Raw genomic sequence first — 16,023 nt, 5'->3', positions numbered from 1 at the left:
ATGAAATTGTGGTGTATTCAAGATAATTTTTAGAGAGATTAGTTGGTAAGATGGGTATTTTCCTTAGTTGTTTGCTACTGGGGTATAATCAGATTTTTTTGTAAAATTTTGAACAGTCAGTTAATGGGCTCTAAATCTCCAGGATTTTAATAACAGAATTTAGAAATAGATTACTTAAATCTCTGAGAGCATTCATTGGAAAATATGTATTTGCATTAACTTCAAACTGAAATTAGCATTAATTATTTGTGACTTATGTAAAAAAAGACAACCATAGTAAAAAAGACAACTGTAGTAAAAAGGCGAAGTTATTGCTACAGTTCTGGTTGGCTTGTTGTTTGGTGGTGGTGGTGCTTTTTTTTTTTATAGTGCCCATTCAGACAGAAGGAATAAACATCATGAAATCTGATGTAGGTATAAAGCCTGACATCTTATGCTTTTGTGTAAAAACGTGTCACGCTTCACCGAAGAATGTTAGTTGAATCAGTAAGTCAGAACTAGAGGAGGCCTATGGATAAGGCTGTCTTTTTCAGTCTAAAATCACTCTCGTGCACGCTCCACTTAAAAAATAAAATAAAAATTTTGCACGGTTGGATGTCCAGTCTTACCCAGTTCCCAAGTGGATTGTGATTTAAAACTGAAAGCAGGGCACCACCTGCGCTGTTCAGCTGTTGTAATGGAGTCCCAGGAGAATTATTTCCTAGGGAATTATATGACTTGAATAACAGGCCTGGCTGGCTCTTTCACCCTCTATAACTTTTTGTAATTCTGACTGTTTTTCCTGTTTGCAGCTTTCCTGAGCTGACATCACCCTGTGGACCTGGTGATCTGCAGTGATAAGAGATACAGCAAATAATATAAGGGATGCCTAAAGAGGGTTGAAGTAGGATGTTCTAAATGGCACTGCTCCAGTATTGTGGATTTCAGGGATATAGTGAAATTTAGACCCTGCCTGCCATCCCACTTGTTGCTCAGACCACAAAGACTGTGTTTGTGGACTTTGTACAATCAGTTGATATTTTGCACTGGGAGAAGCCTGTGAGAAGTCTTGGAATCAATAATTAGCTGTGGTATATAATCAGTCCAGATCCTGGTGACGGATTCCTCAGTCACGAAGCAGGCTTGCCCCAAATGCAGCACAGCAATGAAGGAACCAAACAGCAGTGCAAAAGTGAAGAAATCTTGATGGAGTTTTTGGGAGTTGTTTTTGGGTGGTGGTAGTGGTGTTTGGTTTTGGGTTTTGGGGCTTGGATTTTTTTGGATTTTTTTTTTTTTTGAATCTTCATGTTTTTATCCACTGTCTATTTCTCCCGCAGCTCTGCCAGCAGAGAGGTGGTGGGAGGGTGGTCACATCAGCTGCAGAAAAGGTGGTCGAGTTAGTGTACGTGGTATTTATTGATGGTTGAAGCTAACAGGGCAGTGGTGGCACTGAGGAACGGCTAGAGGCAATGCCAGCAGCCTGCAGAAGCAGCGTGCGCCTGACCTGAAGTGACATCTTCGCAGCGAGCACAGCCGAGGGCACTTGTCCCCACACCAGCAGTGTGAAGACACTGGGATGGGGCAGTCGCAGGAACAGGTCTGTCTGCTCACCTCCTTCAGGGGTGGGCAACAGAGAGTCACTGCCTGCGTTTCACTGAGGGCAAGCTCTTGTGATTGCTGTACATAGAGCTTGCCTCTGGATATACCTTTGCAAAGAAAGAAGGCTTCTCATGACAATTTAAAACATGACAGTGAAAGTTTCATCTCTCAATAACTTTTCATATTTTGCTTTTTGTTCAAAATGTATCGTAAGCTATTTAAAAAAGTTTTTGACACAGGAAAGGATTTAATTACAACAGAGAGGTGCAGCTATCTTTGGCCACAGCAAGTACCTTACGGGTGTATTTACTGTGTGACACTGCCTGGTGCTCTGTAGCAGACTGCCGTGTGAGTCCCATAGACTCCAAAGGGTAGAAACTCCAGAAGCCTTCGAGAAGGTGAATTCGGGATGCTCGCTGTCAGGGATCCGTAACTTGGAGCTCCATAACTGCAGTGCACAGAATGGTCCCTGGGTTTTTCCATAGCCTTGCTCATGTAGGGCTTGCTCCTTTCTTGGGACCTGGGTTCTTTGGAGAAGGAGGAAGAATTCCGGTCAAAGTCAACAACAGGAGTGGGTCTAGCAGTTGGGCAGCAGGCTCTTAAAATGACTTTCTCTGCCTGTGCTGCATGCCCCCTTCCTCTCCCCTGCCTGTTGATGTTGCGGGTACCCCCAAGTGCAATACAACACATGCCACGTGTTCCTCTCCTGGTGCCCCAAGCAGCAGTAAAGTCACAAATCAATGCAGTGTTTTTCTAGAATGCTTATCTTATTTTGCATTACATAAAGAGCAGCCATTAGATGGGTCTCATCCCTGCTGTGTTAATCCGGTAGCATGAACGCAAAGCGAGAGCGCTGCGGTTTGAGCACGAGGGCCCCGTGCGCTGCTCTCCTCAGCTGCTCTCCAATCTTTGAACTCTTACATAACACGTTTAAGACTGGTTTTTGCGTAATCTCTTTTGGGGTCTCATTTTGCCTTCTTAGTATCCAGTAACAAAGAACCGCTATGCTCTTCCCTCGTGAAATCCTTTCCAGAAGGTGCACATTATCTACTATGAGGCAGGGAAACGATGAGCATCAATTTCCACAGCAGAATAGAAGCCTGGATTACAAATTACTATTTAATCCTTTTTGCGTCAAAGGACATAATAATCCTTGTAAAATGTGCCGTAAGTCTTGTGCGTGGCTGTGTGAGGTTAAGGGGCAAAAACCGAAACAGGGATTCTCTTATAAGACATGGTGAAGTGCATGTGTTCCACATGAATTTCAGAATATATTTATGACTACATTTCAGCAGCTAAAAATAAAGATGATGGGCTGGTACCTAGACTAGCAGTTTTTTATTTCTCTGTGCGCTTGATACTGCTCTCCTAGAACACACTAAGTGTCTGTTACGAGTGTTGCTTGCAGAATTGCAATAATGAATTCAGGCACAAAGTAACCATTGTTCAAATTGATATTTTTTTTTTCCACCCACTGATGAGAACATTTACCAAAACTAACAAATGAGGAAGTCTCATAAGAATGTGAGAAAATTTGTTGTATTTTCTAAATCATCCTGTTATGAGTGTCAAGCAATGTGATTTTGTAAGGGAGAAGAGGGTAAATAAGGTTGGGAGAGGTAAGGGTTTAGTGGTTGAAACTGCAGACTAATGGCTGCACAGGTTCCTGACCAGGCAGCTGTTTTAAGAGGGACAAAGTCTGACAACTTACAAAGTTTAGAAAATAAATCCCACAGTGACAGACCTGCAGTCCTTTGACTGATGTGATTATTGTGACATGGAGTATGCTGTAATTTTGTTAGATAAAAAGAAAACAGGGTAATTGTTTGGAACCAATAGCTTCGTATGATTACTTTATTCCACATTTTTATTACTGGCCTCTGTACTAAATCCGATGTGGTATATTGAATAGAATCAGTCCCTGTTACCATGTAGCAACCCACAGAGAAAACCTGAAGGTAAGTGGTGACCTATATGCAACATTACTAATGAAAAGAACAAGGTAAGTGGTTCATTGCTGTTATTTTTAATTCAATGTATTTAGACCTTTAATGTGTAATATTCTACATTAATAGTCACAATCAAAAAAGGAGAGTAGGACCAGATTAAGATAGTAATCTCATATTAAAGAACACATTTAATTACTTGGTCATATAACCACTATTCCACAACAGGGATTTTTGTGCTAGATGGTAATTGCACACTTAAAGTGTGACATTGCATAATGCGGTGCCCTTGCTGTCACAAACCGGTCATCGTGCCGGTGAAAACTGCGCAGTGCAGCAGCTGTTACGAAGCTGTGAAAAGTTTGTGTTCTAAAAGGAATTGCACTTACAGATTTTTTTTTTTGTTGCTCGCTTATATGACAAATATACAGAAAACAGGAATATGCTTTTAACCTGTTCAACTGTTGTGTTTTGATAAACCCAGAAGTCAAAAGTTCTGACAAGAACTTTCATAATTTGTGCGAAACGAAAAATTCTTATTTTTTTTATTTGTTGCAGAAAATGTCATTTGGCTGAAGACCGTAAGTCAGCCTGGAAGAAGTTGCTTCCCTCTGAGCTTTACGTGAGCAACCCTATCCTATGAGGAGGAGGAGGAGGAGGATCCGTCAGCCTTCTTAGCTGTACCATGGGGACTACAGGTGACGACATGGCTTCGGTGGAGCAAAATGCCTCCTTGAACCCTCTGTGCTTCGAGTGTGGCCAGCAGCACTGGACAAGGGAGAACCACCTCTACAACTACCAGAATGAAGTGGACGATGACTTGGTCTGCCACATTTGCCTTCAGCCCTTGTTGCAGCCGTTGGACACTCCCTGTGGACACACTTTCTGCTACAAGTGCCTAAGGAACTTTCTGCAGGAGAAGGATTTCTGCCCGCTGGATCGAAAAAGGCTCCATTTTAAACTCTGCAAAAAATCCAGCATTCTTGTTCATAAACTGTTAGACAAGCTGTGTGTTTTGTGCCCCTTCTCTTCCGTGTGTCAGGAAGTCATGCAGCGATGTGACCTGGCGGCACATCTCAAAAACAGGTGAGCGGTGCAGACGCTTGTTTTGCCTGGTCGTTACACACCTGGCAGGCCAGTTTGTGTGGCAGTAGAAACTGGGGACAGGATGGGGGAGAAGGTTGTTGGTGGTTTTTAAATTCACTGTAGGAAATGGTTGGTCTGTAACTGTGCACACCTGGAGCGCTGGATCATGTTGTGGGCATCGCACCAGAAATAGTGAAGAACACTTGGAGAGAGTTATGGGGAGAACAACATGATTCATTAGAGGTCTCAAAAACATGATACATAGAAAAAGTTAAAGAAAATGGGGGTGGTTTATGGTAGGGGAAAAAAGGCTGGGGGAGGGGGAAAAGGAGAAATGTGCAAACTCTGTCTGCAAAGAGGAAGGAAATAGTGCAACAGGAACAAAGGAGATTTAGTTCAGATTTTAGGAAAAAAAGCTTTATAAAGGTCCTGCATTGACATAGATTGCTTGGGTGGTGGTTGTGTACTCCCCACTCTCAGAAGTGTTTATGAGCATGTTAAACCAACCTTTATCAGGAACAGTTAGGGCAGAACTGATTCTGCTTTGAGGTAGGCAGATGGACAGGGTGTCTCTTGAGACTCCTGCAAGACCTACTTTTCTCTGTTGTAAAAATAAATCTGTTTACTGAACAGGTTAATGGTATGTTATGTGAACATGATGTAGTTTCTAGGATTTGTTTGTTTGTTGTGATTGATTATAGAACACTTCCAACACCCTGTTAATTTGGTAGAAACTCATCACTTCAGTGGGAAGTTTGGGTGCAGCTTTCATGAGTGATTTTGTGTCAGAGAAACACATTCTAATACTACCTGCACCTAAATGTTTGGGACCTTATTTTCAACTGTTAATAATTTTATAGTTCTTCTGCTTTATGCCATCGTACCCTAAATATTTAAATATTGAAAGGAGGCCATGATGGAAGGGGAGAAATTGTTTTTTTATAAGGTTAGACCAGGTGATCCTTGTGGTCCCTTCCAACCTTGTATTCTACGATTATGAAATTCAGATGGAATGATAGTTCATATTGTGCAAACTAGTGCACTTTGTTCTTCCAGCAAAGGAAATGCCTCCATACCGTGTGTGCGGTACCCTACTATGTGAAGATGTTTTGTTCTTCTCTGTAAGGCAGTGCTATTTTTCTAATGGAAAAATATTTAATTTATTTGAAGGGGTATGTTTGACTTCTTTTATTTCCTCTATAGGTTGGAGAATATTTTCAGTAAATAAACAGATAGTTTTTTACATCATTAGGTATTTCATTACAGGAATCATGAACAAAAAGTTGGACATACCACTTATGTTAAAGCTAAAATGTGGTGGAATTAATGAGTCAGGGCTAAGAAATATTATGCATATCTGTACCAACTAACTTTCAACTGTTTATAGATTTATGAAATTACAAGAGCAGTATTGTGAAGAATTACATAGAGAAGGAAGTTATGTATTCAGGGGAAATGCATCTGAGTTCAGAGGATCCAGTTCAGGTGAATTGCATCTGCTACCAGAAAATATTCCCTGTGTACAAATCAATGCTGTTTGAAATCCTGTGTTCATTTTGCAGAGAGCGGTTTCAGAGAAGTGTGTAACTGTTCCTGCAAAAAAGCATCAAACCCAGAAGAATAAGCATTGCGTATATCCATTAGACGTAGAGGAAAGGCACTAGGGAAATAAAGCTCAACATGTGAGCATTTTTGTCAGCAGCATTCGTAAAAACAGGCATATTGTCTGGCAACTCCTCGAGAAAACAGGTAGTATGAGTCCCAACTCTTCTGGTCTCCTCGGTCACCGGCCGAGATGAGATCTTTTTCATTTCCATGACTTCATCATGGGCTTTGTTGTTACTTGCTTTGCTTTCTTTCAGTTTGATACTCTTTTTTTTTCTTCCTCTGTATATTTTTTAAACCAGCCTGCATAAACTTCAGCAGTTGCCCATTTCATGAGGGTGTTTTGTGATTTGGTAGTCTTATCTGTGCTGGCTCTTTGGGCAAAGAGCTCTCCCCACTGGGATTGACAACCCTGGGGCCCAGAGGAAGGGCCAGTGGTGGCAGCATGGGGAGAGGTTTCCTTCCCCGTTGCCCCCCCTGAAAGGAGGCTGGTGTGAGCTGCGTGCCTCCTCCGCCCGCCCTCGCTCGGGTCCAGCGGCACTTCTGGCCACCCGCATGGAAAGGTCTGCTTGAGAGGTGCATGGATCTACCCCATGAACTTCTTTCCAAGTCTCGGTCTTTGTCCAGTTGAAGACTCTTGGAGACCATCTTTGGGTGAAGGGTGGCATTGCGGAGGAGACTGCTTGGGAGTCAGGCATGGTGCGGGCGTATGTGTGGGTGAGAGCTCTGCAGAGACAGGAAGAGAGCAGCCACCGCCTGCCTTGGAAAGTTTGTTCACATGTGTTTCTCTAGAGTGCCCGCTTCCTTCTTGGCTGTGTCCTGAAGGTTTCTGAGGGTTCAGAGCCTGGGAGGACCTTGGGCATGCAGGACATTGCATGCGGCAACCCTATGGAGTGTGGTGAGCCTGGAGTTGCCTGGGGTTTGCTGTTGTACTCCCAGCATGAATGTGTACATGTGGTGTCCGTGTCAGGGAGGTACGGGGACTAACGAGGAGCCTTTCTCTATCATCTTTTTTTTCCTTTTTTTATTACTCCACACGGTTTCCATGTTAGCTTGGGCTCTTTCTTGTTTCCTTCAGGCAAGTAATTTCTGATCTGTATGATGACTTGGAGGTGGTGAGGTTGCCTACTGTTTGTTTGACTTATAATCCTGATATTAAACCTATTTGATTTTAGTAAAAGGCAGAATGCTAGCAAGACTCCTGCTACATATTTGATTCATCTTTTGGTTTCCTACTGTCATTTCCCTCACTTTTCAGTCTGTTTTCTTTGGTTGGCATCTCTTTGAGCTATACTGAGGTTGTTTACAACAAGGCCATGTAATTTATTTGTACATGGAACACTACGTGTGCTCACTTTAGGAAATACTCATTTACTTAATGCACAAGGTTATTATGAAATCGAAGTGAGCTGAGCCACTAGCTTTTCGTGTTTGTCAGCTGGAAAATGCTTTCAGTTGCAGATGGCTGCTCATCTTCAGTTCCTTCTGTTGTCTTGGGATGCTGATATGCATTTTGAGTATATGGTGATTTACAGTTTTCAATTAAGTTTATCTGCAAACATCTGAGCACCTGTAAATTGTCGTTGCTGACATAAACGATAGCAGCAATTGCATAGTTTGAATTTGATTTTATATGGATTAGTGAATCCAGTAAAATTCTACTACTGATCATTAAATGTAGGAAAAAAATATAAAATTCAGTATTATTATAATTTTCAGCATAGAGTAATACAAACCAGTCTCAACAAGCATGAGTTAGTTTGTATTTCTAGGAAATGCAGTATGGTTGGTTAGTTTTCACTGTCTGAAAACATTCACATTCAGGTTTTGCAGTGTTGTTATAATTGGCTCCATTTGAGCGTAAAAGCTGGAAGAAAATGTCATCGTATCCAGCAGGCACCTCGGAGTGTAAGGTTGCTGCGAGCTGCTCCAGCAAGGAGATGAGAAGCATGAGACACAAATTTGATTACTTCATGGTCACTAATTGCACTCCGTGATACCTCACTGCAGGAAGAAAATATTCTTGATTTATCAGTCTTTCAGTTTCATCACATTTACTTGGGAACTGTGGTTTCGAAAGTTAAACACAATGCACATAATCTGACTTAAAGGAAAAAAATATGTCAGTAATGCTGAGTATTACTGTTTTTCCCAGTCACATGGTACAGACAATTTGTTAGTGTTTAGTAAAGTAGGTGCCAGTTCCACTTCTATCCATCCAGGGTAAATTTATCAGAAGGAAATCCAACAAAAAATTACTGAGCTTTTCTATGTATGACTTTAATTCAGTTAATTCTTATGGATTATTCAGACCTGAACAAACTTCACTGTACAGAAACATACTCTGAAATTTATACAACTTTTTAGTGAGAGTGTTAAGTGTTGTGTTTATGTATTGCTTTTGAGTTGGGCTTCCATTTTCCCCCTTCTATATTCAGCCCTATTAGTTTAAGTTACTGTTTTGGATGGAGACATTTTTCCAAATGTTTTAATGTTAAGGCCAACAGTCAAGCCAATTTTCTGTCAACTTAAGTATGAACTTTATGTAGGGTTGTATTTTATGGAAGAAATTACCGAGCTATTCACCGTGTGTCAGTCAGCATGCTTAATATATGAATTTAGATTAAAAAGAGCCACGGGAAGATTCGTTGTATAGATACATAATTCTATCATTCAAAATCTTGGCAGTCCCAGTTATTTTGGTGTTTATGATCGTGCTGCTGAGTCCGGTTCGTCCCTCCTGGTCCCACGGTAGCTGCAAGCACTGTCCCTACCCTGCTCTTCGCAGCAGCAGCAGAAGTAGAGAGGATCTGTAGGATCAACCCTCTTTTGGCAGGTCTTTTCTTATGCCTGTATGAGTGGATAGGCAACAGATTTGGAGTTTCTCCATACCCTACAGACTCTTTCCATTGCTAGAAATGTGATGGGTCTTTCTGTGCTTGGTCTCTGTTCTGAAGCTACCTGGGTCCTTGTAGGCTTCTCAGATCATTGGGTGTGAGACAGATGTGCAACAAAACCACTCTTTTTTCTTTTTCTTTTTCCTGAGTCTTTGCTGATTCCCAAACCTTGATAACTTCTAGTGCCTCCTTTTCTTTTTTTTCTCCTTTTTTTTTTTTTTTTTTTTCCTGGAAAAAGAAAATCCAAGACCCAAACACTTAACTTTCCAAAGCAGCACCGTGTTTTACTCAGAATTTCAGCTGTAAATCTTGCCAGAATTACTGCTTAAGGTCACTGTGCTGGCAAAGTTTTATGAGCAAAAGCAAAGGCATTTGGGTTGCTTCTCTGCAGTCTTTGCTTAGATTCAGCTCCTGCTTGGAAAACAATTTAGTGCAACAGGTTTGAGGCTATTTGGTAGAGTTTGCTTTTATCGAGCCTCTGGAGCGGGCAGAAACTGATGGCAGAAGTTACAATGAAATCATTCTTTTCAGTAGCCAGCGAGCAAATGTGTTTTTTGAGCCCCTACTGTTATTCCACAGAATACACTGTAAACTACATCTTAATTTTGAATGTAAACTCTTTTTATCTGCAGAGAGGGATTGCTGTTAGTGTTCCAAGAAGTCAGCTTTTAAATGAGAAACCCAGCAGACTTGGCTCTAAAAAAAAAAATCAAAACCAAAAAATCCCTTTTCTTCTCTGTCTGATATGGATTAAGAGAAGTTGAAGGTAAAAGCCCTGCTTTTCACCATCCAGAACTGAGCAAAAGCTGCTGCTGAAGGGAGGAGAGAAGGGAATTGATGAATGTAAGCCGAAGCTCATTTTTACATCCCAAGAACAACTGCCCTGTGAGTTTCCCGATAAATAACATCTCTCAGTTGCTTTAGCTGGTTGTTTCAGTATCTCTACTCCTGAGCATCTTGATTCATGAAAGAAATTAAATAATTTCTGGAAATTCTAAACAACATTCCTGCCGTTTCTCTCTCTCCTAGCCAAGATATTCTGGCTTTGTAGGTACATAAGAAATGTCGTTCCTATATGACACATTTCAGTCTCATTTCAGCCCTTTTTTACGCAATTTGTTGTATGAGAGTGGATTCCTGTGCCCATAAAAACAATCTTCAATGCTCGTTTTGATCCCGAGATGCCCATCTGTCGTAATTTGTTACAAGATTTAGTCCAAAATGCTCTTATCCCAGGTATTTGGCAAAAACAGTATTAGTGAAGGTGTGCACCTTTAGAGATTTATTGGTGCTTGTTAACTGTTACAACTGCTGTATCATTTTGCTGTTTGTGAATAATACATTCCTACTGCCAATAAAAATCTTTTTATGTTGCAAATGGAAATGAAAAATCTCCTTATAGGTGTGCTTGAATACCAAGGGGCTTTGCTGCTTGGTAGGTGGCATACTGTGTTTAAAGACCTAGGAGTTAGCATACCATGAATTAATGTCTCTTCCAGACACCTACTTTCCTGGCAGTGCAGTTCCACTATGCTAGGCTGAAAGTCGTAGTCTGTTACAATTACTGGTTCATTTGGGGAAGAATCTGTGGTTTTTTCCTTTTTTGCCTTGCAGAGTGCTGCACAAAAGGGATTCCTCTGAGCTGAGTAGGTGTGCTCAGGAGGCTGCATTTCTTGATATTAGGCTTTGAAATGATAATTAAATATCATTTAAATAAAACACACCACAAATCTATTTATATTTTGCATGACGACTTTCATCAGCTGCCAGGTAGCGATGGGGGAATGTGGAGGAGGACCTGGCTGTGGTCTGGAAGGCTTTGACAGAAATAGGATACTCCCAGGGATGATTTTTGTTCTGCCCTGGTTTGATGTAGTTTTAAAAAAAACAGATTTCCAATGTGTGCTTTGCCATGCACACCAAGTCCTTTGGGATCCACAGGCCTTGTGAGCTGGCTGAGTAAGAGTCAACAGCACAGTATTGTGGTAGAAGATACCGAAGGAAGTATCTGGGTTCACAGAAGTGGTCTGGTAAGGCTGGGCTCTGCCATCCAAGCTCAGTGGAATTAAAGCATGATCCTCTGACGCTGTCAGTTTTTAGCTATTCATTCATCTCTGCTGAAAAATCGCCAGTCCTGTAGCAGAGCAGTTGAGGGACAGCAAGGACATGCAGCTTGGAGTGCCTTCATCCTAAACTCTTGTGGATCCATGTGGGAGACCCCATCTGTCAGAGCCCCCAGGAGACAAGAGGTTTCCTCTGCAAGAGCATTTACCCCTTGCCATGTTGCTGTGGAAGTGAGTGGTGTTGGAGATTGGTCCTTTTTTCTTTCCTGTTAGTGCTGACATATGAGGGAGTGTGAGGCTAACCCATCAAGTTAAAGTATTTTAGAAAATTTGAGGGAAGGAATTGCATCTCTCTCTGTCTTGGCCCTTTGGGATTCTTATTTTGAGGTTTGCATTGTGCAGTGGTTGATGATAAAAGCTTCCTGCTGAGTTTCGCCTGTAACTGCACGTGTCCGACCACCAGAATAAATTGAGACTGGCCAGATTTCTTAGCTGATCAGACCCACTATGCCAATGATTTCATAGAATCATAGAATGGTAAGGGTTGGAAGAGACCTTAAAGATCATCTGGTTCCAACCCCCTGCCATGAGCAGGGACATCTTCCACTAGACCAGGTTGGTCAGAGCTCCATCCAACCTGGCCTTGAACACTCCAGGGAGGGGGCATCCACAGCTTCTCTGGGCGACCTGTGCCAGTGTTTCACCACCCTCATGGTGAAGAATTTATTCCTAATTTCTAATCTAAATCTGCCCTCTTTTAGTTTAGAGCCATTCCCCCTTGTCCTATCACTACACACCCTTGTGAAAAGTCCCTCTCCATCCTTCCTGTAGGCCCCTTCAGGTACGGGAAGGCTGCTCTAAGGTCAGCCTGGAGCCTTCTATTCTCCAGGCTGAACAGCCCCAACCCTCTTAACCTGTCCTCGTAGGAGAGGTGCTCCAGCCCTCTGATCATCTTTGTGGCCCTCGTCTGGACCTGCTCCAACACATCCATTTCCTTCTTATGTTGGGGGCTCCAGAGCTGGACGCAGGACTCCAGGTGGGGTCTCAAGAGAGCAGAGTAAAGGGGCAGAATCACCTCCCTCGACCTGCTGGCCACGCTTCTCTTGATGCAGCCCAGGATACGGTTGGCTTTCTGGGCTGCAAGCGCACATTGCCGGCTCATGTAGTAAATATTTCATGCAGTAAATATTACCTGGACAAAACCAAGAAGTAGGGTTATGTTCCATCATTAAAATCAGATAAACTTATTTTGCAAAGCAAAAACCTTTTAGGTAATTTTCATCTTTCATGCTTGCACTGTCTTTAGCTTTGATAAACAAGGTGACCAGCGGTCGCCTCGAGGAAAGCCCCAAGAAATTATTTCTTAAATGTGTCATTTTGTAATGTGAACTGTCTCTAATTTTGGTATTTATGCATATTTCACAGCACATTTGGGTTACCTTATTCTATCCTTCTAAACATGCATATAATGACTTTAATACATGTATATGATGATTTATATATATCACTTTATGTATGTATAACACTGCTGGGGGTCACAAAAGCTATACAGGTGTCTTTATCAACATTCTTCAGAGCTGAATAAGTTTGTTAATGTTTCTTCAAAATCTCTCATGCTGAAACAGTGTAACCATGTAATTATCAAATCTCCTTCACAGAACGTCAGAACAGAATTGTGATTCTCAGAACATTCTGGTTTAACAAGTTAGGGCATCATTAGACTTCTGCTGTCTTTTACACTGTTCATGCGTTTCTTCTCCTGTTGCAAAAATAAATCATTTCTTCTTTTGTTATAACAATCTGCCAAGTTCCCAAACAGGGAGTCCTTTCAAGACCATTATTCCTTTTTTCTCACACTGCTACGGTGCGAGCAACTGTAGGTGGTCAGCAGCTCCAGAAGCAGGGACTTTAAGAAGGACATCAAATACTATGAGAAGTGAAATAACAGATGCTGGCAGAACTGTCACACAGGCAGATATGAGATTGATGTTCACATCCAATTATCTACACGTGAATGTAAGACCATTCGATAAATGAAGGCTTTCTGTGGATTTGCAACATTGCAGCCCTTCTTTGCAGTAAACTATTGTAGGATTTTAAACATAAGCAAAAAAAATTATTGCATTAAGAATAATGGGAACTCACAAAAATGAGTTTGTAGTGAAAAGCGCCGAATGCTGATGGAGCATTGTTACATGAGGGAAAGCAGAAAAATTGCACCTCCTGTGTGAAGTCAGGAAAAAAAAAGGGAAAACGGGAGGAGGATGAAACACCTTCTGCTGATTCAAGAGATCATGAGCAGAGCTGTTACTTTTGCTAAACTTTTCATAAAAACTCCTAGAGAAGCATTTTTTTTTTTCCATTTTTTTAACACTTAGATTGCAATATAGGTAAAATTTTCATCTCTTTCTTCCCCCGAATGACCCCAGGAAAATATGATGCGTCCTTCTCTTGGCTTGTTAAGGTGAAAGGGGATTGTTTTAGTGGGTCTCCAAATGTGTCTTTGAACGGGGCTTCTCTTGTGTGGAATTTTATGCCAGTCCTGTTTAATCTTTTCAGCAAGGTTGTCTTCCAGAAACTGGAATGTACATAACAGAGTAAGCCCACATTCAGAAGGTATTACAGCACATTTAGTTCATGGCCAAAAAGCTAAGTAGAAGAAGTGTTGTGAAGAAGGCAGTATTGTTTTGAGGTTCTGACCACTAAAACATATTTTGGCTTTAAAATCCAATGTGTTTAATATTTTTTATGATGAGTTTAAAGCTGTGGCTTTGAAGAAGACTGATTTCGCTCAGGCATTCTGTGCTACAAACATTGCTTCAGGCTTGAGGCATGGTATAAATGTTGTCTTCACAGGTGTCCTGGCGCTTCACATCGAAGGGCTGCTCTGGAGAGAAGGAAAACCAGCAAGCTGCAAGCAGAAGCAGAGGGCGAGAGCGGTCCCGGTGGGACGGAGCAGCCCAGCAGTTTATCTCCAGACGCAGATCAGGGAATAGTGCCAGCGGAGCAGAGCTTCACCTCGCCCGCCCTTCCCGCATGGACAGACGAGCCTGGCATCGACAATCCGCCTTTTGAGGAGAACACAGTAGCAGACAGTATGTCATCACTTATCTTCTCAACTCTCTTTTATCAGATGTGGAAACATTTGTGGTGTCAGAGCTTGTCTCTTACCAACCGTGAATGCGCATCTTCATCTTCTGCTCTTTGCTTTTGCAAAGAGAAATATTAGTGGGTTTGGGTTATGTGCAAGAATGCAACTGCGATAAGGTCACACTTATGAAGGAAATAAATATCTCAGTGTGTGTGCCAGATGTCATGGTGCTGTATCATCGTTTATCATATCATGGTGCAGTAGTTCGTGTTAATCTGCTGGTAGCACTGGCCTCGCAGTGAGCTGGCAGGAGTTTATTTTCTGTAAAAGTACAAAAGTTGTTTTCTAAGATGAGATTTCTTTTCCCCTCTTCCCTCTTACCCCCTGCCTGGATCAGCAGCCTTCCCACACACGGAGTGCTGTCCTGCTCAAGCAAAAAGGCAGCTGAGTAACTCCTGCATCCATCTGCACCGAACGAGCAGTAACGTCTCTAGCATCTGGGATTTTAGAGAGGAAGCGCTGAGCCTTACCACAGAGGAAGGTGGTCCTGTCCCCTTTCTCCTCCTCTGTATTTGCCATCCTTTAGCATCCTCCTTTTTCCTCTTTAGTTGTCTCCATATTTGCTTCAGAAATGGGCTCCTTCTCTTGACCCGGTAACTGAATAGCAGCTCTTAGCACAGTTGTGAGACGAGCTGATGAAGAGGCGTGACCAAGTCATGCGCCATGGAGTAGCCCCTAAACCACATTGTTATCGTCATCACCAAATGTGAACACACAAGTGACCCAATTGGAAATGAAATGTCTGAAATATAAAGGACAGGATCCAAAGGGTTCGGAATATCCTTTTCCAATCCAAATGACCCCATTTCAGGAAGCATGGATGCTACTAAGTTGTTAGAGAGCTGTTTCTAATGAGCTAGGTGTTGCAACAGGTAGTGGAACTAATCCAATTGCACTTGTTTAGTTTGTTGTTAAACCGTTGTCGTGTGGACTGTCTGCATTGTCCTTTGGTGATTTACTTTATTGAAAGTGAATGAGATATAAAGGATATTAATAATCTTTCTTTTTAAAAATAATTGGCAGCAAATCAACAGCCACCTACCTTGCCTGAAGGAGAGATCACTACTATTGAAATTCATCGGTCTAATCCTTATATCGAATTAGGAATTAGCATAGTGGGTGGTAATGAAACGCCTTTGATCAACATTGTCATTCAAGAGGTTTATCGAGATGGGATCATTGCCAGAGATGGAAGACTTCTTGCTGGAGACCAAATACTACAAGTATGGAACCTAATTACGTATTCTGTCTGCTTGCTGTCCATTCACTTCTTGCAGAACTGCCTGTTAAATAGGATGGGAGATTTTCCTTGCCAGACTATGTTGTGTAAATGTTAGCTTTGCAATTATCAGTTGGAAGGCAAATTAATATTCAGAGCAGAGCTTGTTGTTTTAGCACTTTTGGCTATCGTGCTCTGTGTTGTTTGTCAGACCAGTCTCTGGAATTATTTTTCCTCCTTAGCATCTCTTATTAATGTTTAAAATATGAGTTTCTTCTTCTGTTTTAAAATGTTGTGGGAGTTGGTCTTTATTTCAACTTTATGCACGCTTACTGAAGGAACCCAGGGTTACTTCTGCCTAACAAGTTTGCATAATTTGTCCTATGTAAAAAGCAATTTGTGGATTGTAACGCTGATTTCATCTAAACTGTTGTTTTAATGTGGCTTCACTGTTACCTTCCAATAGCCTAGGCAGTTG

At 41.7% G+C, this 16,023-nt stretch overlaps 1 protein-coding gene across 3 annotated transcripts in view; it reads left to right on the top strand.

The window, feature by feature from the left end:
* Nucleotides 1–16,023, top strand: part of LNX2 (ligand of numb-protein X 2) — a 62,276-nt gene that overhangs the window by 29,587 nt on the left and 16,666 nt on the right. For all 3 annotated transcript variants that reach the window (XM_075419822.1, XM_075419838.1, XM_075419831.1), the window contains exons 2-4: nucleotides 4,083–4,610; nucleotides 14,032–14,270; nucleotides 15,350–15,549. In XM_075419822.1, coding sequence (XP_075275937.1) covers nucleotides 4,210–4,610; nucleotides 14,032–14,270; nucleotides 15,350–15,549 — 840 coding nt within the window. In that variant the 5' untranslated portion in view covers nucleotides 4,083–4,209. The remainder of the gene's footprint in view (nucleotides 1–4,082; nucleotides 4,611–14,031; nucleotides 14,271–15,349; nucleotides 15,550–16,023) is intronic.

Source organism: Opisthocomus hoazin, chromosome 1 (assembly GCF_030867145.1).
Source record: "Opisthocomus hoazin isolate bOpiHoa1 chromosome 1, bOpiHoa1.hap1, whole genome shotgun sequence".
Classification (NCBI taxonomy): domain Eukaryota; kingdom Metazoa; phylum Chordata; class Aves; order Opisthocomiformes; family Opisthocomidae; genus Opisthocomus; species Opisthocomus hoazin.
This window is presented reverse-complemented; position numbering and strand designations above follow the sequence as displayed.